The 24,599-nt window shown below is 39.7% G+C and overlaps 1 protein-coding gene across 1 annotated transcript; it reads right to left on the minus strand.

Annotated features, from left to right (window-relative positions):
* Window positions 1-262: 262 nt before the first annotated feature.
* Window positions 263-16,168, minus strand: pdia3 (protein disulfide isomerase family A, member 3). Its single transcript, XM_088339487.1, has 13 exons — window positions 15,896-16,168; window positions 11,641-11,719; window positions 11,452-11,569; window positions 11,276-11,383; window positions 10,470-10,599; window positions 9,130-9,246; window positions 8,934-9,059; window positions 8,009-8,191; window positions 6,769-6,877; window positions 3,776-3,904; window positions 3,631-3,710; window positions 3,496-3,553; window positions 263-773 (listed from the first exon to the last, which is right to left on the minus strand). The coding sequence occupies exons 1-13, from the start codon at window positions 16,027-16,029 to the stop codon at window positions 657-659; spliced, it is 1,488 nt and encodes a 495-aa protein (XP_088195613.1). The 5' UTR covers window positions 16,030-16,168; the 3' UTR covers window positions 263-656.
* Between the last annotated feature and the right edge of the window lie 8,431 nt (window positions 16,169-24,599).

Raw genomic sequence — 24,599 nt, forward strand, 5'->3', positions numbered from 1 at the left:
AAAGAGAGGGAATGAGAAAGAAAGTAAGGGAAAGGGAAAGAAAGTAAGGAAAAGAAAGGGAAAGAGAGAAAACAAAGAAAGGGAAAGAAAAGAAAATGAAGAAAAGGAAAAGAAAAAGTAAAGAAAAGAAAAAGAGAGATCCATCTTCCAGTACCACTATGTTCACAGGGACAAAATGAGAGCAATCGTTTATGAGAACACTCAAATCTAAAAACTCAAAAGCATTTTTCTGCACGTTTGTACTCCAAAAAGGAAAAGCGCATGTGTTTTACGGGCCTTTTTTTATTTCACAATCCTTCCAAACGTACAAAAACAGACAAGCGAAGAAGGGATTCACGTTACGTCCTGTGACAAAAAACAAAAACTGAGCGCCGGATGACGGGAAATGCTTCGGGGCCCGAGTGGATCATCAGCGCGAGTTGATTGAATTTCTTTTAAACCAATACCAATAAAAAAATGTAGAAATGGAAAAAGGGGCTCCGTCCCTTCTCCAAAAACACAAAAAAGGGGCCCCCACGTGTTCCACCGTACGGGCCCCATCAGAGCATTTGGTAGTTCACTAAAAAGGCTGGAATAGAATTTACCTCTCTGGTCTTGGTTCCCCTAAATAATGAAAAAGTGGCGGCAGGAATGTCCTCCTATTTCTACTTATTTCTCTATAGCTCGTCGTCGCCGCTCTTCTTTTTCTTCTTCTTGGGCTCTTCCTTCATCACCAAAGGGTTGGAGGCCTCCCTCTTCAGGTAGGAGACGAAATCGCTCACCTCGCGACCGCCCTGAAATGGCACAAGCGTTTTTTCTTAAGTCATGGGCGGAACCATCCCATTTTTGGGAGGGGGGCCGCTCCAGCACCCTCCAAAAATGATAGCATTTGAAACACCTCTCCTCGATAAAAGGAAAGATGGGCTAAGAGATCATAAAAAAGGTTAAATAAAAATAAAAAGCAAAAACAAAAAAGAACAACGCACTGTAAAAATACTCCGCTGCCTTGAAATTGTTCAGTCCGTTTAAGTCCTACCACAGTATCTTCGCATTTCTGCTGTAGTATTTTGGTAGAATTTATTAGTATTTCTGTAGTCAATATTTAGGTATTGCAGTTTTATTTTTGTAGTATTTCAACAGTCAGATTATTGTAGTATTTCCGTAGTATTACTGTACTTTTATTTTTTTTAGTATATTGTAGTATCTGTAGAGTAGCATTTTTGGAGTGTTTCTATAGTCTAATCTTTGTAGTATAATTCGTTACGTAATTAGTACTACTATAGTTATATTTTATAGTATATTTCGTAATATCTATACTAGTACTTTTTACTATTATCTCTCTATACTGTATATACTGGACTGTCTCAGAAAATAAGAATATTGTGATAAAGTTCTTTATTTTCTGTAATGCAATTAAAAAAACAAAAATGTCATACATTCTGGATTCATGACGCATCAACTGAACTATTTCAAGCCTTTTATTATTTGAATATTGCTGAATTTGGCTTACAGCTTAAGAAAACTCAAAAATCCTATCTCAAAATATTAGAATATCATGAAAAAGTATACAAGTAGGCTATTCAACTAATCACCTGAATCATCTAATTAACTCGAAACACCTTGCGAGGGTTTCCTGAGCCTTAAAAACACTCAGCTTGGTTCAGTAAACTAAATCACAAGTATGGGGAAGACTGCTGATCTGACTGCTGTCCAGAGGACCATCATTGATACCCTCCATCAGGAGGGTAAGACACAAAAAGAAATTTCTCAAAGAGCAGGCTGTTCACAGAGTGCAGTTTCAAAGCATATCCACAAAAAGTCTGTCGGAAGGGAAAAATGTGGCCGGAAACGCTGCACAACCAAGAGAGATGACCGCAGCCTTAACAAAATTGTGAAGAAGAGCCGCTTCCAGAATTTGGGGGAGCTTCAAAGACAGTGGGCTGAAGCCGGAGTCCAGGTATCAAAAGCCACAGTTCACAGACGTGTCCGGGAAATGGGCTACAATAGCCGTATTCCCATGGTCAAGCCACTTCTGAACTCAAGACAACGGAAGAAGCGTCTGACTTGGGCTATGGAGAAGAAGCACTGGACAGTTGCAGAGTGGTCCAAAGTCATCTTTTCAGACGAAAGCAAGTTTTGCATTTCATTTGGAAGTCAAGGCGCCAGAGTCTGGTGAAAGGCTGGAGAAGAGCAAAATCCAAGTTGCTTGAAATCCAGTGTGAAGTTCCCACAGTCAGCAATGGTTTGGGGAGCCATGTCAGCTGCTGGTGTTGGTCCACTGTGTTTCATCAAGTCCAGAGTAAATGCAACTGTGTACCAAGAGATTTTAGAGCACTACATGCTTCCATCTGCTGAAAAGCTCTATGGAGATGAGGATTTCATTTTCCAGCATGATCTGGCACCTGCCCAGTGCCAAAACCACCAGTAACCGGTGCACTGACCATGGCATCACTGTCCTTGATTGGCCTGCTAATTCCCCTGACCTGAACCCCATCGAGAATTTGTGGGGTATAGTTAAGAAGAAGATGAAAGACACCAGACCTACAAATGCAAATGAGCTGAAGGCCACTATCGAAGCATCCTGGGCATCAATGCCACAGGCTGATTGCCTCCATGCCACGCCGGATTGATGCAGTAATCCGTGCAAAAGGATTCCCAACCAAGTACTGAGTGCATCGATGGACATCTTCAAATGTTTGATTTAGTTTTGCTGTTATAAAATTATTTTTTTTACTTGGTCTGAGGAAGTATTCTAATATTTTGAGATAGGATTTTTGAGTTTTTTTCAGCTGTAAGCCAAAATCAGCAATATTCAAATAATAAAAGGCTTGAAATAGTTCAGTTGATGCGTAATGAATCCAGAATGTATGACATTTTTGTTTTTTTAATTGCATTACAGAAAATAAAGAACTTTATCACAATATTCTAATTTTCTGAGACAGTCCAGTATATATATTTTGACCATTTTTGATTGACAGGCCGTAGTTTGCTCAGCATCTCCAAAGCTTTAAACTTAAATTCGCCCCTGGTTCAAGTACAATATTGGGAAAGATTTCATCTCTCTATTTCTGTATCTCTCTCCCTATTTATTTCTGTATCTCTCTCCCTCTCTCTCTCTCTCCATCTCTGTATCTCTCTCTCCCTCCATTTCTGTATCTCTCTCTCTCTCTCAATTTCTGTATCTCTCTCTCTCTATTTATTTCTCACTCACTCTACGTCTCTCTCTCTCTACGTCTCTCCCTCTCTTTCCCTCCCTTTTCATTCTTCTTTCTCTTTTTTTCCCTCTCACTTTCTATCACTCCATCTTTCTCTATCTATATCTATATGTCTATATATTTTTGTAGCTTTGTAAAGATCGGATATTCTTGAAATGACAGATTTGGAACCATTAACTGGTCTCGCCATCGGCCGGCCACAACGAACGAAGCGAAATAAATGCTTTCGAATCGTCCCATCGGTCGGACGAGGAAGATTCCACGTCCGCGTGTATACATCCTTGCAAGAAATCCGACGTACCTCGTATTTCTTTGGCTTCATCTTACTACCGGCCGGTGAAAAGTAGAGTGTCGGGAACCTGAGGGAAACCAGAGTTTTAAAACGATAAATCGTGTACTTCCGAAGCGTTTTTTTGCCATTTCCGTGGGGACCGACCCGCTGACTTCATAAGGCGACGGGACGTCGTTGGCGGTGGCGTCCATCTTGGCGATGACCACGTTGGGATCGTCGGCAAGCTGAATAAAGGGACGGGTCGCGAAATGAAAATCGACGTTCGCCGCAAAATGTCATTTGCGCTCACCTTTTCTCCGAGCTCGTTATATTTGGGCTCCAGGCTCTTGCAGTGTCCGCACCAGGGAGCGTAGAACTCGATGAGTACGTCTTTGCTGTCGTCATTGACGATGACGTCGAAGTTCTCCGCCACCAAAACCTGAAAACGAAAGGAGCGTCTAGATGACTGTAATGCCCAACTCTCCGGAAGTCCAAAATCAAGAGCCTTCAGCGGGTACGAAATGCTACAGAGAGGCTTTTAACTACAAAAGTCAATTCCATTGAAGTTGGGAAAAAGTTTAAAATGTCAGTAAAATTAGAATAGAATGACTTGCAAACCTTTTCTAACCCATATTTAAATGAATACACCACAAAGACAAGATTATCCATGTTCAAACTCATAAACTTTATTTCCATAAGCAAATAATGATAAACTTAGAATTTTATAATTGCAACAAGTGCCAAAGTAGTTGGGAAAGGGGCTTCTTCACCATTGTGTTACATCACCTTTCCTTTTAATAACACTCAATAAACGTTTAGGAAGTGAGGAGACTAGTTGTTGAATCGTTGATAGTGGAATCCTTTCCCATTCTTGCTTTATGTACAGCTTCAGCTGTTCAACAGTCCGGGGTCTCCTTTGTCTTATTCTGCGCTTTATAATGCGCCACACATTTTCAATGGGAGACAGGTCAGGACTGCAGGCAGGCCAGTCAAGCACCCGCACCCTCTTACTACGAAGCCACGCTGTCGTGAGACGTGCAGTGTGTGGCTTGGCATTATCCTGCTGGAAGAAGCAAGGGCGCCCATGGTAAAGATTCTGTTTGGATGGCAACATACTTTGTTCCAAAACCTGAATGTACTTTTCTGCATTAATGGTGCCTTCACAGATGTGCAGGTTACCCATTCCCTGGCCACTCATGCACCCCCATACCATCACAGATGCTGGCTTTTGCACTTTGCGTGCATAACAGTCTGGGTGGTTCTGTTCTTCTTTGGACCGGAGGACACGACGTCCACAATTTCCAAACACAATTTGGAAAACTGACTCATCAGACCACAGAACACTTTTCCACTTTGTATCAGTCCATTTTAGATGGGCTCGGGCCCAGAGAACCCTGCGGCGTTTCTGGATGTTGTTGATGAATGGCTTACGCTTTGCAACATAAAGTTTTAACCCACACTTACGGATATAGCGTCGAACTGTATTGACTGACAGTGGTTTTCCAAAGTGTTCCTGAGCCCATGTGGTGATGTCCTTTACACATTGATGTCGGTTCTTAATGCAGTACCGCTTGAGGGCTCGGAGGTCACGGGCATTCAATAATGGTTTACGGCCATGCCGTTTACGCACAGTGATTTCTCCAGATTCCCTGAACCTTTTCACAATATTATGGACTGTAGATGATGATATCCCTAAATTCCTTGCAATTGTACTTTGAGGAATGTTGTTTTTAAACTGTTCAACAATTTGCTCACGCAGTTGTTCACAAAGAGGTGAACCTCGCCCCATCCTTGCATGTGAATGACTTAGCTTGTTCGGGTCTCCCTTTTTTATACCCAGTAACAACTCTCACCTGTTGCTAATTCATCTGTTCACCTGCAAATAGTTGGTTGATTTCCATTCATCCACTTTCTGAGTAGTTATTGACACCTGTCCCAACTATTTTGGCACGTGTTGCTGTCATCAAATTACAGAGTTGATGATTTTCTCCCAAAACAATAAAGTTTATGAGTGAAGACAATAAATATGTTGTCTTTGCTGTGCATTCATTTAAATATGGGTTGAAAAGAATTTGCAATTTACTTGGATCAATTTTTATTTGCAATTAACACACTTTCCCAACTTCATTGGAATTGAGTTTTGTAAGACAAGAAAGTTTGATCACATGACCCCGATTTGAGCTAAACTGCATTGGCTCCCTGTTAACTTAGGATGTGATTTTAAAGTTCTGTTAGTATACAAAATCATGCATGGACTTGCTGCCTCATATCTTTCAGTTTGAATTTCCCCCTATGTTCCGGTCCGGAGCCTTCGCTCTGAAAACGCCGGTCTACTCGCGATCCCAAGAGCCAAGAAGAAATCAGGAGATTCAAAAACGTTCCCTACTGGGGCCCCGGTGCTGTGGAATGCTCTTCCCCCTGAGATTCAATCTGCAACCTCAGTGGAAATGTTTCAATCTAAGCTTAAAACACACTTCTACTCTATAACATATGAATAAACTATATGTTTTGTTTATCAAGATCATACTAATATTTTATTGCTGCAGTCCAAATGATCAAAATTGGATGATTTAGTACAATTTCATTGCACAACTGTTATTTAAGGTCAACAAAAACACAGTGCCAGAAAACATCCATAAATGATTCATTCGGAAAGAGTGAAATTATAACTTAAGGGGCTGTCGTCAATTCAAAATCCCAAAGGTGAGAACCACCAGGAAAAGTAGGTGTGTGTCTGTGTGCGGAGTCAAACTTTGGAACAATTTACAAGACGAGATCCAACAATGTGCAACTATTTACTTGTTCAAATTTAAATACAAAATAACATTACTGGCGGAATACAGAGATGAAGAAAATGGGCTATGAGTGATACGAGTGTGTCTAGAACTATGATTAACTTTGTGTTATTGTTGTTATTGTTACTATTATATCATAACTGTTATTATTGCTATTGTTGTTATTATCATTGGCGTATTTAATAGGGAAGATGAAGGGGTAGGGAATCGAAGCATTTGCTTCTTACTACCCCTTTTCGAACATATTATGTAACATTATTTTGCTGTTGAGTTACTGTTTTTGTTCTGTATTCTATTATAATGTTCGAATAAAGTTCTCATTGATTCATTCATATGTTGATAATATGTGGATTATTTGCCCTCATGTAGGTTTTAGATGAGGGGATGGTGTCATTATAGTCTGTGATTTGCAAGAATTTGGGCTCTGTGCAGCCCTTTGAGACTCTTTGTGATTAAGGGCCAAACAAATCAACAGGACTTGAGGTCAAAATGGTTTGTTGGGACTCACCTTTACGGGTCCGTCGTTGTTCTCCGGGATGGGCTCCGACTTGAGGTAACGCTTCAGTTTGCCATCAAAATAGTTCTGCAGGAAGCTCTCCAGGGCTTTCCCGTCACGACTGCAACCCCACCCAAAAAATAAAAATACGGTAAATTCTGGACGACAAGCAGCTACTTTTTTTGGTACAATTCTAAACAGCCAGGAAAACATCGAGCTGCTCTTTTCATGGGCTTTAAATGCAAAACGCCACCGTGAGGGTCTGGAATCATTTAAGATGCGCTTCTAGAGGGAGAAATAAGTCCATTTTTTGCCAATACTATTTATAACATATGTTACAGGAGCAAACAGGTAGTTTGGAATAAAAACGGATCTGAAAGTCAATGTGGAAAACGAGTCAAAGAGGCCAATTCAAGTCCTTTTTTTCAATTTTTTAGGATGCAATTCATCCCCCCCCCCAAAAAATTACTTGAGTTTACAATAAATGCATTTGCGGAGTAGAAAATATAGGAAATGGAGAATACATCATATGGTTACCCTGTGCCTTGCCAGAATTTGATTATATTTTTTTTGTGTTATTATTATTATCATTATTTTTTTGTGTGTCTGCGTATTAGGGGGATTATTGTACATTGAATGTTTTTGTACACAGCACTTACAATTTGTTGTCCATGAAGTGCTATACAAATAAACATTCATCTGATTGAAAAGGTTTACCCGACTTTAATGAAAACGTTTTAACATATTCACGATATTCCACCCACAATTCAAGTCCTCAAAATCCGAAAAGAGCAGCACTTGTCAAAATCTGTATCATCAGTGTCAATGTCTGGTCGCTAAAGATTCCTTTAATCCCCAGGGAACGTTCACAAGCAAATGAAATTTGGTATGCACCGCCAACGACACAAAAAGACAGGTCCTTGTTGCAATCGGGAACTACTCTCCACAGTGTGGTTAGCCTGGCCCAGCCGTTCTATAAGACTCACATTTTAAGCGGCGCAGAACTCTTTCGCATTTTGTTCCAGCGCAGTAGTAAATATGTTTTTGCCTTGGACGAAAGGGACGTGAAAGAGTTTATTCGTATTCACGTTTAAGTCTGCGGCTTTATATATGCCGCTCGTACAAAGACAAAATGCCAGTTTCATTCTCCAATTTCAGCATGCGGCTTTTAATCAGGAGCGTTCTACCGTTTGGATTTTACCATCGATGGCAATTACACCAAAGAGAAACCTGGAGGACATTCAGGACTTACGTGAACTCCTCGGCCATGACGTATTTGTCTCCCTTGGTGGTGCGAACGGCCACTAGGGGGAGCTCTCCTTTGCTGTCGTCAAGGCCGAACTCGGCCAAATCGTGGCTGAACATTTGCTTGTTGGCCACGGCGAAGCTGAGCTCCTTGCCCTGGTCCAGGAAGTTCTTGGCCACCTTCATCACCCTGGACAGACAAGAGGATCATGTCACGGAACAGGGAAAATAGTCCAAAGAATTTGAGGAAACTCAAAACGTAAAAAAAATGCTTTTGACTGTCAAACAACAGGAAGCGAGAAAAGGGAAAGGAAAATGAAAGATGAAAAAAATGAAGAGGAAAAAAACGGTTAAACAAAAAAATGTGGTAAGAAAATTAAAAAATGGAAAAATGCAAAAGGAAAAGATTTGAGCGGGATAAAAATATGATTTTAAAAATGTATAAACGAAAAAGTAAACTAAATGAAAAGGGCGAAATTGTAAAAAATAATATAGGACTTAAAAGGTGAAAGGAAAAAAAATTAGACTAATGAAAAGAGAAAAAAATAAAGTGGAGAAAGAAAAACAGTAATCAAAAGAAAAAGGTGAAAGGGACAAAAATAAAAAACATAAGAGTAAAAGCAAAAACAAGGAAAATAAATAAAAAACAGAAGAGAAAAGAGGATGGTAGAAAAGTCAATAAATGATTAAGAGAAAAAGGAAGTAGAAGGAAAAGCAAAATGGAAAATTAAATTACTCAATGAAAGAATGTATTGAAAAATTGAATAGTAAAAATGAACAAAACAAGGGACAATAATATTGGGACAGAAAAAAGGAGAAAAAAAGACAAAGAAAAAATTAAAAACAAGTGAAAATTAAAACGGAAAGACAAGAAAACAAGGAAGAATGAAAGGTAAGGGCAAACAAAATAAAGTGGAAAAGACAGTGTTCACCTATTCCTCCAGTAGTTGGATCCTTTGGGGTTCTTCTCATAGTCCACGTCATAGTAGGCCACCAGGAGGTCTTTGTCCTTCAGCAGATCTTTGTTGTCGTCCGTCATGTGAGCGCACATCCCGAAGCTGATCGGACCGAAAACCAAATCATTTCCGGGTCACCGGGGACATTTCTCGGGTCTTTATTTGGACTTACGCGCTGTCTTTGATGAAGCTCTTGATTTTGCTCTTGCTGATTTTGTCCTCGCTGAACTTGACCGAACCCTCCTCGAATTTGTTGTGGAGTCGGGGCGGGCGGAACAGGATGATGCTCCTGAACATTCAAAAACAATACTGTAGTTTCTGCAATACGGGCTTCTTACACAATTTTCGTGGTCAAATCCAAGTTTTCTGCTATAAACTGACATGAATTCTGCCATTCTGCTTCAACAATACACGCGCAGCTTCAATCCGCCACACTCGTTTACAAAGGAAAGGGCTGTTCGATAATAATAGATTCCAATACGCAAGACAAAAAAAAGGTGCCGTCTTCAGCTGTGCATCGACAAATATTTAAAATGTATATGTTTGTATAGTGATTTTTCGTCAAAATGGATGGTGCAGCAATAGACACTGTATCAGAAATGACGTTTTTAGGGGTCATAATTCACAATAAATTAAGCTGGAAAACACATCACACATATACAAACGATCTAAAAGCATTTCAATAATCAATAAAGCCAAATTCATTTTTAACTATAAAGAATTGTATTTATGATATTGTTCTGCCATACTTAACATAGTGTGCAGAAGTCTGGGGCAATCATTACTAAAGTTGACTCCAGCCCCTTTTTATCCTCCAAAAACATGCAATTCGAATCATACACAGGGTAGGATATCCGGATCATACACATGTTTTATTCCTGCAGTCCAAATGATTAAAATTAGATGATTTAGTCAAATTTTTCACCGCACAACTGCTATTTAAGGCCAACAAAAACATAGTGCCAGAAAACATCCAAAAATGATTCATTCGGAATGAGGGAAATTATAAATTAAAGGGCTGTAGTGAATTCATAATCCCAAAGGTGAGAACCACTAGGAAAAGTATGTGTGTGTCTGTGTGAGGAGTCAAGCTCTGGAACGGTTTGCAAAACGAAATCAAACAATGTCCGACAATTCACGTGTTCAAATTTAAATACAAAAAAACATTCCTGGCGGAATACAGAGAGGAAGAAAATGGGGTATGAGTGATACGAGAGATTGGGAATAGTGCGTCTAGAACTACGGTTAACTTTGTTTTTATTGTTATATCATAACTGTTATTAAAAATATTACAATTGTCGTTATATCGTTGGTGTATTTAATAGGGAAGATGAAGGGGTAGGGAATAGAAGCAATTTGCTTCTTACTAGCCCTTTTTGAACATATTATGTAACATTATTTTGTTGTTGAGTATTTGTTTTTGTTCTGTTTTTATTTTAATGCTCAAAATCAAGTTTGATTCATTCATATTAGAGCAGTGCGTGTCGCATTTAAAACAAGAAGCTTCCTTACTCCGCATCTACTCCTCGGCTCTGCAGGAGGGCCTCGGCGGTGGTGTGGGCGAAACGGTGGTTTTCCCTCAGCTCGTTGGCCGCTCTCTGGAATTCCGTGTAGGCCGAGCTTTCTTTATCGGAGAAGAAACCTGAAAAGGAACGGTTACGCGCCATTTTCAAGACAGAGCTTGCTCAATGTGAATAATGCCATTTCAGAATAGAAAAAAAGTTCTAGTAGCCTTTTTAAGGATAGCCGTGATATCATTTAAAAGGTGGGGATAGAAAATGATGAGAAAATAAGGAGAAAAAGCAAAGGAAAAATCTTTTTTAAAAAAAAGGAGTCAGGAAGAAAAAAAGAAATTGAAGAGGAAGGAAAACAGAGCAAGAAAAACATGAAAGCGAAAAAAGAACAATGGTAAGAAAAAAAAAGGGAGACGAGAAAAAAATCAGGGGAAAAAAGAAACAGATGTATTAGAAAACAAAGGGAAAGAAAGAAAACAGGAAAGGTAAGAATGGTAAAAAGGAAATGAGGAAAAAGTTAGAAAAAGGAAAATAAGGGAATAAAATAAGGAAACCAGGAAGAAAAAAAAGATAAGTGAGACAAAAAGTTCATAAAGTAGATCAAAGGATAAATGAAAAAGACAAAGGGGGGGAAACACTGCAAACATAGAAGTACTGATCACTATTAAATCTATCATACGGATTTGGGGAGCATAGATTTGTTTCACATGTGTAACAATCAACATTTTCAACACAAAAAGGAATGTTTTTGCAGATTTTGTGTAGTTTGCATTAAAAACTCAATTCAAGATGGGGTGGACTTACCGACAACGGCGGCATCTTTATCGGAAATAAACTTTTGCAATTCCTCTTCCGTGGCGATTTCCACCGAGGCGGGGCCGGCCTGCTTCTTCAGGAAGCTCACGATTCCATCTGGAACAAAGCAAAAAGGGTCCCGTCAGTAAAACGCCGAGACGCTTTCCCTTCGCCTCGCGACTCGCCTGCGGATCTGGGGCCCTCGTAGGGCCCGGACACCTCTCCGCCCCGGAAGATCTTCAGGGTGGGGTAGCCGTTGACTCCGTACTTGCTGCAGACTTTGGTGCTTTCCGTGCAGTCCACCTGAGCAGAGGATCGTTTTCGTGAGCGAGGACGCCCGGGGGGGTCGGAATCCCGAGGGGACGGCGGCGTACCTTAGCCAGGGGAACCAAGCCTTTGAGGCGCGTGGCCGCTGCGTCGTACTCGGGGGCCAAACGTTTGCAGTGACCGCACCTTCGGAGCGCAAAGGACAATTACCAAAGACGGAAAAAAGGGTTGCTGTCCGTCACCGTTTGCTGTTAAAGTCAAGTCCAATTTATTGATGACGCCCTTAATCACAAAAATGTCTCAAAGGACTGCATAGGATTACAATGACACCATGACCTGATCTTAAACCAACATGCGGGCAAGGGAAAACTCAAAACCTCGGCAAGAGGAAAAAAGAAACCTTGAGAAGGGTCCTCACAAGTGGTCATCCCCCTTCCAGGATGACCAGGATGGAATAGATTTAGCATTGAGTTACAGTACACAAACATAGTAAACATCAGTAAAAGAGAACATCAGGTAACATGTTGAAATTTGAACTATATGCAAGAATGCAAGGAGAGATTGAGGGTGGAGGAGAGGTCCCTTGCCCAAGGAGAAATGGAGTGTCAATCAGACTCACACATATTTAGTATATGCAAGAATGCAAAGAGATATTCCAAGGTTCGAGGTCCCTTGCCCAAGGAGAAATAGAGAAAAAAGGAGACACCGACAAAGAAAGAAACAAGGGACGGGGAGCAAAATTGTTTGAAAAAAATCTGATCACAATTTGCTGGGATGTGTCAAATAGACTCACACATATTTAGTATTTACAAGAATGCAAGGAGAGATTTCAAGAGGGAGGTGAGGTGCCTTGCCCAAGGTGGAATTGAGTAAAAAAAGAAGACATGGCATGGACAAAGAAAGAAAGGAGAAAAAAAGGGGGAAAGAATGTTTTTTTTAGTTGAGGAAAAGGGGGTCAAAATACAAAAATAGAAAGAGGGGAAAAATATTAGAATTGGTGAGACTTAAAAGGAAAAAAAGGGGGACAATTAAATAAATGAGAATGAGTCAAAAAGTGAAAATAATGAAACACGAGTTAAAACAAAACCCAAGAATAGAAAGGGGGGGAAAAAAATACAAGATAAGAATTGCTGACAATGTTTTAAAAAGAACCTGAAAACAAAGAGGGAAAATAAAACAAATTGGGGAAAGGGAATAGAAATGAAAGGAAAACATGAAAGAAAAGGGAATAAGAAAAACGATTTTAAAAAATGGGAAAAAGAAATTGGTATTATTAAGGTGTGTAAATAAGATAACCCAAAAAAAGTTGGGAAAAAGAACAAGGAAAATGTTGAAAAACAAAGAAAATTGTAAAACAGAAAGAGGAGAAAAAAATGAAAAAGGAGTATAAATACAAAGAAAACTATAAAAAAAAGGAGGGAAAAACAAAAAAATTGAGGAAAAATTGTAAAAGAAAAACAAAAGAATTGTTGAAAAAAAGGAAAATAAAAGAAAGGGAAATAAATTAAGGAAAAATTAATAAAAAGGGTAAAACCTTTTTAGGACAGTAGTCAAGTCGAACTTGAGAAAAACAAAAGGAAACCTCATAAATAGAATAGCATTGAAGCAATGGAACACTGAGGATTTTTTTGAATGAAGAGGAGAAAAAGTAACGTAATAGAGAGTGACAGAGTAGAAGTGAAAAAATAAAAACGCAAGAATAAAAAAAAATGAGTAAAATGGAGAAAACCGAGAGACAAAAGCAAATAAACTAAATGAGAAAAATATATCTGGCCTATGTACAGAAAACCAAATAATCCCATTTTTTCCCTTGACTCTTATTTTGGAAATGTATTGCCGCTAATATCACTGCACCCTTATTCTGATGCACTTACGACTTAGGCCAGCCTTTTGTAAATATTTGCCTATTCATCCCAACATTCATTTTATATCACATTTCTCCCTTTAAAGTGTTTTCTGACATGTTTATCTAGCAGCGCCATGTCTTCAGATGTTATTTTTCTACATCTTTACCGCAACACTCGTGTAACATCTTTTATGATGTATATCTATAAATATACAAAAATATTCAAGATTGTTTACTGTCAGTAAAGAACTACGATTCCCTACACAATGAAATGATATACCTTGTGAATTCTATTGCCGCTGTTAAACGTTATTGCACTGATGCTACAATGCACTTTTTCTTTGCATTATAATGACAACCTTGGCCAATTTTCTAAGCACTTCTCTGTTATTATTGTTGTTTTGCGAATTTATACTGTTGGTGTTTTATTATTGTTGTTAAAATGTTTAAATCTAAGTTTAAAACAACACTTCTACTCTATTGCATATGAATAACCTATATTTTTGTTGACAATATCTGTGTATTATTTGTAATTGCAACATCCATTGCAGTCTGGTCATCCTGAAAGGGGGATTAGCACATGTGCGGTCCCTTCTCAAAGTTTCTTCGTTTTCCTCATGTTGAGGTTTTTGAGTTTTTTCTTGCCCTTATGTTGGTTTCAGATCAGGGGATGGTGTCATAATATTCTGAAATAATAGTCTGTGCAATAACCTGTGCAGCCCTTTGAGACTCTAAGGGCTATAAAATAAAAATGACTTATTTTTCTTTCCAAAGATTTTACATTACATGCATACAATGTTTCACGATGTTGATCTCAAATACAAAGATAATTCTATTCTTATGAAAGAGAGTCCATGTCAATAGTGCCTATATACCTTAAGATCTCGTTCAATCTTTTAAGTCTTATGATTATCCTAGAGTGCATTCTCGTCGCCTTTATTTTTTTTTTTTTGCTAACAATGACAATAAAGACACACTTCATCATTTCTAGTTTGAGCAGGTTAAAAATCAGAAGACGAGTGTCCTATGTTCCGGTCCGGAGCTTTCGCTCTGAAAATGATGGTCTACTAGTGATCCCATGAGCCAAGAAGAAATCTGCAGGTTGGAGAGCTTTCTCCATTTGGGCCCCGGTACTGTGGAATGCTCTTCCCCCTGAGATTGGATCTGCAACCTCAGTGGAAATGTTTCAATCTAAGCTTAAAACACACTTCTACTCTATAGCATATGAATAACCTAGATTTTATGTTGATAATATGTGTATTATTTGCCCTCATGTAGGTTTTGGATCAGGGGATGCTGTCATAATAATCTGTGGTCTGTGCAGCCCTTTGAGACTCTTTGTGATTAAGGGCCAAACAAACATGACTTTACTTTAAGGTTCCATAAATCCCACCGTTATTTTTCGATACACTTAATTAAACTAATGACAACTTTCTATTACTATTTTGTGTTCCTAGTTTCTGACAGATATGAGCATTTCCATTATATTACCACTTTAAACACACACCGCACAAAAAACTGAAAACTCTTGCATACAAACGAACTCATACGAACATAAAATGGTACTCATGTCTATGTTTCTTGCACAATGTTGACTATTTTGGCACCAAATGCATATTGCACAAACCCTTACGATACCAACTGTATGTAATCCTACATGCCGTCATTTCTTTGTGTAAATCATAACTATAACCTTATCCTCCTTGTTTTATAACCTTATCATTTCTGTTCCTTATTTTCTTGGTTTCTTTACCTCACTGTGAATGTGTGACACTGGAGTGTCATGCCCAATTTCGTTGTCACAATATGTTAACCCATTTTGTAACAATAACAATAAAATGTATATTCTATTCTATATTGTTCAAATATAAATCAAAATCAATTTTCGTTCCACCATAAACCTTAATCTTGTTCCCTCTTTTTTTTAATTAATATAATACTTTAGCAGTCTATTTTGAGTTTGTTAGGGGTGGGATTTCAGTTTTATTTTTAAAGAGACAATTGTCGTCAAACTCCTTACAAAACTGAATTTTAAAAAAGAAACTGAATGGTAACTTTTTGAAAACATTTTAAATGTTTTCTATAAAATAAAAGTTTCCTACGTTAAGTGTAACGTTTGTCGCAGGTTAAAATCAACATTACACTACGTCACATCTATCAACCAATAGGCAACAGCCACCCCAACTTCGTCGTCCAATTGGAGCGTTACAACAGCGAGCGGACACGCCTTCAACTTCCTAGTGCATGGTTCTTGCACAATTAAAACGTGTTAAAATGGTCACATTTTAAAGCAAATATTCGAAAAATAGAATAAAAATTAACAAGTCCAATTTATGTTTAAGACAATTAAATCCAGGTTGTATACAGAAACGCTACAAAAGCGTTTTCTGCTGACTTTCGCCTCTTTAGCTAGCTAGCTAGCTAGCTCAGGTAACACATTAACCGAGTCCATAACGATAATAATTAGCTTGAAAATAAAGCCTTTTTTGGACATTTTATTGGTAAAATTATCTCACCAGGGTGCATAAAATTCCACAAGGATGAGCTCCAGGTCTTTCACGCCGCTTTCGAAGTCGTCGTCGGTGAATTCAAGCACGTCGCTGGCCCGGGAGAGGCCAGCCAGCGCGGCCAGGAACAACAACTTCAGCATTGCACTCGGTGCCCGCTACTTTTATGTAAAAAATGTCAGATTTGTTTGAGTTTTAAAGCCAGAAAGAGAGTCTTTCATTCGGCGTCGTTGAGCTCCGGCTCGTCGTTGAAAAGAAAAAGGCTGAGGAGGCGGGGCTGCTCCTCAACCGGGACTCGGGACCGCTCCTTGTCCCACTGTGGCAGGACGTGATTGGACAGACGGTTGTGCCAATCATGGAGTGTTAGCCAATTGTGGAGGAATATATCTCAAAGTGACCAATCATATCGTGAGGGTTGTTTTATTACGACGCCATGATGGAGAGCGGTCAATGATGTGCGTGTGTGGCAGCCATATTGGAAGAGGCAAAGTTAACCGTTAAAGACCAGGCATTATTACTGAACGTTACAGTAATTGTAACTTTTTTGTTTCTCTAACACCTTACATAATATTTATAGTTTTATTTTTGCATTTTTTGGAATTTATATTTCGTTTTCAAGACACAGGAAATTTCTCGATATGCATTTTGACCAACTCTAACGTTCAACTGTTTAACATGTGTGATAACATGTAGACATTTGTCTATGGAATTCGTTTCATTAAATTAAATCGCTGATTTTTTTTTATACTTTAAATGATATTGTGTTTTTTTTTTATTGCATATCATGTGACTGAGTGGGGTAGTCGACTTCCTGTAGAAAGATCGATGATTGATTTCCTTCTTATTTATTTCTGTATTCAAGTGATTGTGTATCTATTTGTTATGTTTTTTTATCCAACCTTTACCTTAAACGTATTTATGTCATGTTTATCCAGGGGTACTAGGTCTAATAAGTCATATTTATTTGTTTAGCTCAAAGGGCTCAAGTATACAAGTTAAAATGTAATGATTTCAATGTTTTAATCATACAAGAGATCGCAGGTTCGATTCCCGGTCCTCCGTGTTATATGTCGAAATGTCCTTGGGCAAGACACTGAATCCCTAATGCCCCCAATAAGAAAAGGGCTATATAAATGCAGACCATTTACAAGTCTGTGAAATATGTTGGTCATTAGTCAATCAAGTCATGTTTATTTGTTTGGCCCTTAATCACAAAGAGTCTGAATGGGCTGCACAGATCAAGGATTATTGCAAACTACAGACTATTATGACACATCCCCTTATATTGTCAACATAAAATATAGGTTATTCAAATGCTATAGGGTAGAAGTGTGTTTTAAGCTTAGATTTAAACATTTCCACTGAGGTTGCAGATCGGATCTCAGGGGGAAGAGCATTCCACAGCACCGCGGCCCCAATAGGGAACGTTTTCAAATCTCTTGATTTCTTCTTGGCTCTTGGGATCACGAGGAGACCAGCGTTTTCAGAGCGAAGGCTCCGGACCGGATCATAGGGGGAAATTCAATCTGAAAGATATGAGGGAGCAAGTCTGTGCATGATTTTGTATACTACCAACAGAACCTTCAAATCACATCTTGAGCTAACAGGGATCCAATGCAGGTTAGCTCAAATCGGGGTCATGTGTTCAAACTTTCTTGTCCTAGTTAAAAGCCTGGCTGCAGCATTTTGTACCAGCTGAAGGCTCTGGATTTTGGACTTTGGGAGACCGGAGAGTAGTGCATTACAGTCATCGGGACGGGATGAATTATAATCTCCACATCGGACTGGGACAGCATAGGGCGCATTTTAGCAATGTTGGGAAGATGGAAAAAAGCTAAGCCAGTAATATTCTTAACATGTGTTCGGAAGAACAGATCGGGGTCAAATGTGACACCTATTTTTGACTGAGTCACTCTGTGTGATATTACATCTGTCAATGTTCAGAGACATTTTTGAGAACAAGTCACAGCATTTAGACGGACCAATAACTAACATTTTGGTCTTTTCGGAGTTAAACCGCAAGAAGTTGAGTGACATCCACTCTTTTATCTCACAGTTTAGTGTTGCAGATTCCTCCATCGGAAGATAGAGTTGAAAGTCATCCGCATAGCAATGGAAACTGATATTATACTCGCGAATAATACCACCTCGTGGAAGCATGTCTATGCTGAAAAGAAGGGGGCCAAGTACTGAACCCTGTGGAACACCACAGGTAACACTAAAGGGCTCAGATGTCATTTCACCCTATTTAACACAGTGCGTCTTATCTGAGAGGTAGGATCTGAACCATAAGAGGACGGTTCCTGAGAGACCGAGCCATTTTTCCAACCGTTCTAGTAAGATTATTATGGTCCACGGTGCCAAAGGCACTAAGGACTAAGGTCCAGCAGCAGCAAGAGTGATGAAGCGTCGGAGTCCTTTCATTTTAAAAGACTTATTATTTTGTTGAAATTTCTTTTTTATGTCATTTGTCAAGTTTGTTTCCTTCTTTTTTTGAAAATAATTGCTTGCCAATATCATACTAGAACATTTGAACGTCAAAACAATTGAAAACACCCGGACCAGATTTGATTTTCCTCTTCCTTTCTCATCTTACAGATCCTTATCTCCTTCCTGTCCCGTCAAGCCGTTACCATGGCAACCTCCTCTATGACCACACGGAAACAAGAGGAAGGTGGAAAGATGCTAACGTCACGCTCTTAAGCTCCTCTGACCTTTTGCGTGTCCTCTGAAGAAAAAGGAAAAAAAAAACACAGGCAACAACGTGTGCCTCGTTGTCCACGCGCAGACTAAAACTTGTTGTTGTACGTCCTGGAAATGCTAACGACGAGAGAACTCGGTCCGCATAGTCTTCAAACTTCCGCTGTTTCAACTTGGAAGTACAAAACTCTGACTTCAAAAGCAAAATACATATTTTTTCAAGCGACAACGTGTTAGAAACGACCACTAGAGGTGGTCGTAGCTCAGAATGGCGCTTGGGTGAAACCCTACGGAAGCCCGAAGGATACCGCTTTGCAAAATTCAGAAGCCAAATTCCAGAAAAAGTGAGCCGGATGACTGAAAATAGTGAATGGCTGGGGCTGGATGCGAATGGCTGACCAAATCTACAAAATGGCCCCAAAAATTGAGAGAGAAAGATGAATTGACACAGAGCAGTTAACGATAGCAGCTAGTGACAAGCCACAGCCTGCAGGCATATGTTAGTACAGGGAGTTCAGAATTATTAGGCAAATGAGTATTTTGACCACATCATCCTCTTTATGCATGTTGTCTTACTCCAAGCTGTATAGGCTCGAAAGCCTTCTACCAATTAAGCATATCAGGTGATGTGCATCTCTGTAATGAGAAGGGGTGTGGTCTAATGACATCAACACCCTATATCAGGTGTGCATAATTATTAGGCAACTTCCTTTCCTTTGGCAAAATGGGTCAGAAGAGGGACTTGACAGGCTCTGAAAAGTCAAAAATAGTGAGATATCTTGCAGAGGGATGCAGCACTCTTAAAATTGCCAAGCTTCTGAAGCGTGATCATCGAACAATCAAGCGTTACATTCAAAATAGTCAACAGGGTCGCAAGAAGCGTGTAGAAAAAACAAGGTGCAAAATAACAGCCCGTGAACTGAGAAAAGTCAAGCGTACAGCTGCCAAGATGCCACTTGCCACCAGTTTTGCCATATTTCAGAGCTGCAACATCACTGGAGTGCCCAAAAGCACAAGGCGTGCAATACTCAGAGACATGGCCAAGGTAAGAAAGGCTGAAAAACGACCACCACTGAACAAGACACACAAGCTGAAACGTCAAGACCGGGCCAAGAAAAATCTCAAGACGGATTTTTCTAAGGTTTTATGGACTGATGAAATGAGAGTGAGTCTTGATGGGCCAGATGGATGGGCCCGTGGCTGGATCGGTAAATGGCAGAGAGCTCCAGTCCGCCTCAGACGCCAGCAAGGTGGCGGTGGGGTACTGGTATGGGCTGGTATCATCAAAGATGAGCTTGTGGGGCCTTTTCGGGTTGAGGATGGACTCAAGCTCAACTCCCAGTCCTACTGCCAGTTTCTGGAAGACACCTTCTTCAAGCAGTGGTACAGGAAGAAGTCCGCATCCTTCAAGAAAAACATGATTTTCATGCAGGACAACGCTCCATCACACGCATCCAAGTACTCCGCAGCGTGGCTGGCAAGAAAGGGTCTAAAAGAAGAAAAACTGATGACATGGCCTCCTTGTTCACCTGATCTGAACCCCATAGAGAACCTGTGGTCCCTCATCAAATGTGAGATTTACAAGGAGGGAAAACAGTACACCTCTCTGAACAGTGTCTGGGAGGCTGTGGTTGCTGCTGCACGCAATGTTGATCGTGAACAGATCAAAGCACTGACAGAATCCATGGATAATAATAATAATAATAATAATAATTTCCTTGTATTGTCATTCTGTGTAACAATGTACACAGAACGAAATGTCGATTGCACCTGACCCGTTGTAGCGAGCCGATGCAGCCGCAGCCAACAGAGGGCGCGGATGGCAGGCTTTTGAGTGTCCTTGCAAAGAAAGGTGGCTATATTGGTCACTGATTTGTTTTTGTTTTGTTTTTGAATGTCAGAAATGTATATTTGTGAATGTTGAGCTGTTATATTGGTTTCCCTGATGAAAATAAATCATTGAAATGGGTATACATTTGTTTTTTGTTAAGTTGCCTAATAATTATGCACAGTAATAGTCACCTGCACACACAGATATCCTCCTAAAATAGCTAAAACTAAAAAAGCCCCACTCCAACTTCCAAAATATTCAGCTTAGATATTAATGAGACTTTTGGGTTCATTAAGAACATGGTTGTTGTTCAATAATAAAATTAATCCTCAAAAATACAACTTGCCTAATAATTCTGCACTCCCTGTATAAGTGGCTTGAGAAGGAAACAGTGGAAAATACGTTGAAGGGGACTGAACCATGGGACTCGGCAACATTCGCTTGCATGACCGGCTGTGGAATAACAGCTAAGAATAACAGCTAAGGCAATGGTGTGCAGCCAAGTAGTTCATATGAATGGCTAGAGAAGAAAACAGTGGACAAAAACATTGAAGGTGACTGAACCATGGGACTCGACGACATTCGCTAGTGTGACCATCTGTGGAAGGCAAATGACACTGAAAGACGAAGCGGGGCAAGCTAACAATAAGAATAACAGCTAAGGCAATGGTGTGGAGCCAAGTAGTTCATAGGAATGGCTAGAGAAGAAAACAGTGGAAAAAAGCATTGAAGGTGACTGAACCATGGGACTTGGCGACATTCCCTAGCATGACCAGCTGTGGAAGGCAAATGACACTGAAAGACGAAGCGGGGCAAGCTAACAATAAGAATAACAGCTAAGGCAATGGTGTGCAGTGCAAGTAGTTAATATGAATGGCTAGAGAAGAAAACAGTGGACAAAAACATTGAAGTTGACTGAACCATGGGACTCAACGACATTCGCTAGTGTGACCATCTGTGGAAGGCAAATGACACTGAAAGACGAAGCGGGGCAAGATAACAATAAGAATAACAGCTAAGGCAATGGTGTGCAGCCAAGTAATTAACATGAATGGCTAGAGAAGAAAACAGTGGAAAAATACATTGAAGGTGACTGAACTGAACCATGGGACTTGGCAATGCTCGCTCGCATGACTGAAAGATGAAGCAGGGCAAGCTAACAACAAGAACAACAGCTAGCAGTAAGCCCAAGTCTACAGTTGACCGGCTAGCGAAGGAAACAGTGGACAAAAGTACGGAAAGCATCCGTAGTTTGAAAATGGCGGCCAAACATGTCAGCTTTTTAAAGTTGTGTCATTTCAGGACCTAATTCTCAACTTAGAACTCTGTTTATGAGATAATTCGGTGTATTGGCTTATTGTTTGAATCAATAGGGTTTTATTGAAAGAAGTGATGTGTTTTTACACCACTAGGGGTCGCTGTATCGTACACCGACGGTCTCTAAGTAGCCTATGTAAAGGGAAGACACCATTCCTGTTAAATAGATGATTTCTTTAATAAAAGACATTCAACCATGAGCATCACATTCCAATCCATTGGAGAAGGGGCGTGGCTTCATGCTGTAAGGGGGTGGAGCCTGATTGGGCGGGGTTAAGTGGGGGGGGGGGCATCTTGCATGTTACCGTGACGATGAGTACATTGGATGAAACCCGTGACAAATATGCGGCCCGCGGGCCAAGGTTTTAACACTGTTTCACTCCCTCTCATGTCTTTTTTCTTTCACCATTTCTATCTTATCTTTCTCTTTTTCTTTCTCTGTTTCTCTCTCTCTCTCTTCTCTCTTTCTATTTCCTCCATATGTTCTTTTGTCTCCTTTTCTTCTCTCTTCCTGACTTTATCTTTTTCTTTATTTCTCTAGTTATCTCTCTCTATATATATAATTCTCTACTGTAAAGATATAATTCTCTCATACTCTTCTTCTCTCTTTTTCTTCATTTCTTTTTCTCTTTCTTATAGCACTTTTTCTTCTTCCTCTCTCTTTCTGTGTTTCTTTCTCAACTTCACTGTCTCTCATTTCCTCCGTCCTTTTTCTCTCACCATCTCTCTCTCTCTCTCTGTCTCTCTTTATTTCTGTATTTCACGCTCTTTCTCTCTCTCTTTCTCTCTCTCTCTCTCTCTTACTCTCTCTTTATTTCTGTATTTCTCTCTCTCTCTCTCTCTCTCTCTCTTTCTGTATTCCTCTCTCTCTCTTTTCTCTCTTTATTTTTGTATCTCTCTCCCTATCTTTCTCTCTCTCTCTCTCCCTCTCTCTCTTTATTTCTGTATTTCTCTCTCTCTCTCTTTCTGTATTCCTCTCTCTCTCTTTTGTCTCTTTATTTCTGTATCTCTCTCTCTCTATCCTTCTCTCTCTTTCTCTCTCTCTCTCTCTCTCTCTCTCTCTCTTTATTTCTGTATTTCTCTCTCTCTCTTTTTCTGTATTCCTCTCTCTCTCCCTCTTTATTTCTCTACCTCTCTCTCTCTTTTTTTCAGTATTCCTCTCTCTCTCTTTTCTCTCTGTCTCTCTTTATTAAAATCTATCTCTTTCCCTCTCTCTCTCTCTCTCTCTTTCTCTATTTCTCTATTTTTCTCTCTCTCTTTGCCTCGCTTTCTCTCTCTCTCTCTCTCTTACTCTCTCTTTATTTCTGTATTTCTCTCTCTCTCTCTCTCTCTCTCTCTCTCTCTCTCTCTCTCTCTCTCTCTCTCTCTTTCTGTATTCCTCTCTCTCTCTTTTCTCTCTTTATTTTTGTATCTCTCTCCCTATCTTTCTCTCTCTCTCTCTCCCTCTCTCTCTTTATTTCTGTATTTCTCTCTCTCTCTCTTTCTGTATTCCTCTCTCTCTCTTTTGTCTCTTTATTTCTGTATCTCTCTCTCTCTATCCTTCTCTCTCTTTCTCTCTCTCTCTCTCTCTCTCTCTCTCTTTATTTCTGTATTTCTCTCTCTCTCTTTTTCTGTATTCCTCTCTCTCTCCCTCTTTATTTCTCTACCTCTCTCTCTCTTTTTTTCAGTATTCCTCTCTCTCTCTTTTCTCTCTGTCTCTCTTTATTAAAATCTATCTCTTTCCCTCTCTCTCTCTCTCTCTCTTTCTCTATTTCTCTATTTCTCTCCCTCTCTCTCTCTCTCTCTCTCTCTCCCCCCCAAGCTAAAACGAGTCCCGTCGTATGAAATGGAAGCCGAGCCGGATCAATGGTGACAGAAAACAACGTTGTAAACTTTCCATGGGAAGGGAGAAGAAAAATTCCCCGAATTCCAAGGTGACTGTCGGGAATGTTTCGATCCGTTGGCATCAGTATTGATCCAGGTTGCTATGCGACAAGGTTTGTGGCGCCTTGCAGATAAAACCGGAAACTGGAAAGAAATCCTATGACAGTGAGATTTCGCTAGATGGCGCCAATGCATCGCTTTGAATTTCAGATCGGCAGTAGCTTTTTAGTAGAAGCTAAAAAACGAGTTCAACGATCAAGAAGATAAATACAACGAACAGATATTTTGATATTATTGTTACAAATCGTACTTGTAAGGGGCCAAAAATGATATTCTAACGGGAAATATTCTCACTCATCTTCAAAAATAAAACCAGTGACCTCGATTTAAATACGATAACTGGTTTTAGGATTAACATGATGCTCGCCATGTCATCATTTTTCTATTGATTGTTAATAATATCAACATGGACTTCAATATTTCATCCTATCTTAAAAAACTTTAAAACGTTCTACGAATGTAAACATTGAAACGTTTGTATTTAGGTTTTTTGTTTTGAAATTGGGTCCATCTTAATCTTCCATGTATTTACGTATACTATTTTGAAAATTCTCCATTCTAACCTTCCTCGTACGGTATTTATGTATATTGTTTTGACAATTCTCTATCTCAAATCCCCATACATTTTGTGTCTTAAGTTTGAAAATGTTCCATCTCGACCTGTCACGGTTGCGATGGCGCCCAATTGGCCCCGCCCATGGACACCGGCTGAAACTCGTTGACAGATTGCTCCCTGTGACTACTTAAACCCTGTCCTGTGAGTCGTTTTCTGTCGGAGCATCTGCGAAACTCTGTTTTGACACGTCAAGCCCTGAGAATCTGCGTTTTTTTCTGTGTTTTTGTTCTTGTTTTGCCAAGCCCCGTGAATCTCCGTTTTTTCCTGTGTTTTTGCTCCTGTTTTGCTCTCGCCATGATCTGTTTGATTTTGACCACTTCCGCGTT

This window comes from Urocampus carinirostris, chromosome 7 (assembly GCF_059441175.1).
Source record: "Urocampus carinirostris isolate Australia breed hairy pipefish chromosome 7, RoL_Ucar_1.0, whole genome shotgun sequence".
NCBI lineage: Eukaryota > Metazoa > Chordata > Actinopteri > Syngnathiformes > Syngnathidae > Urocampus > Urocampus carinirostris.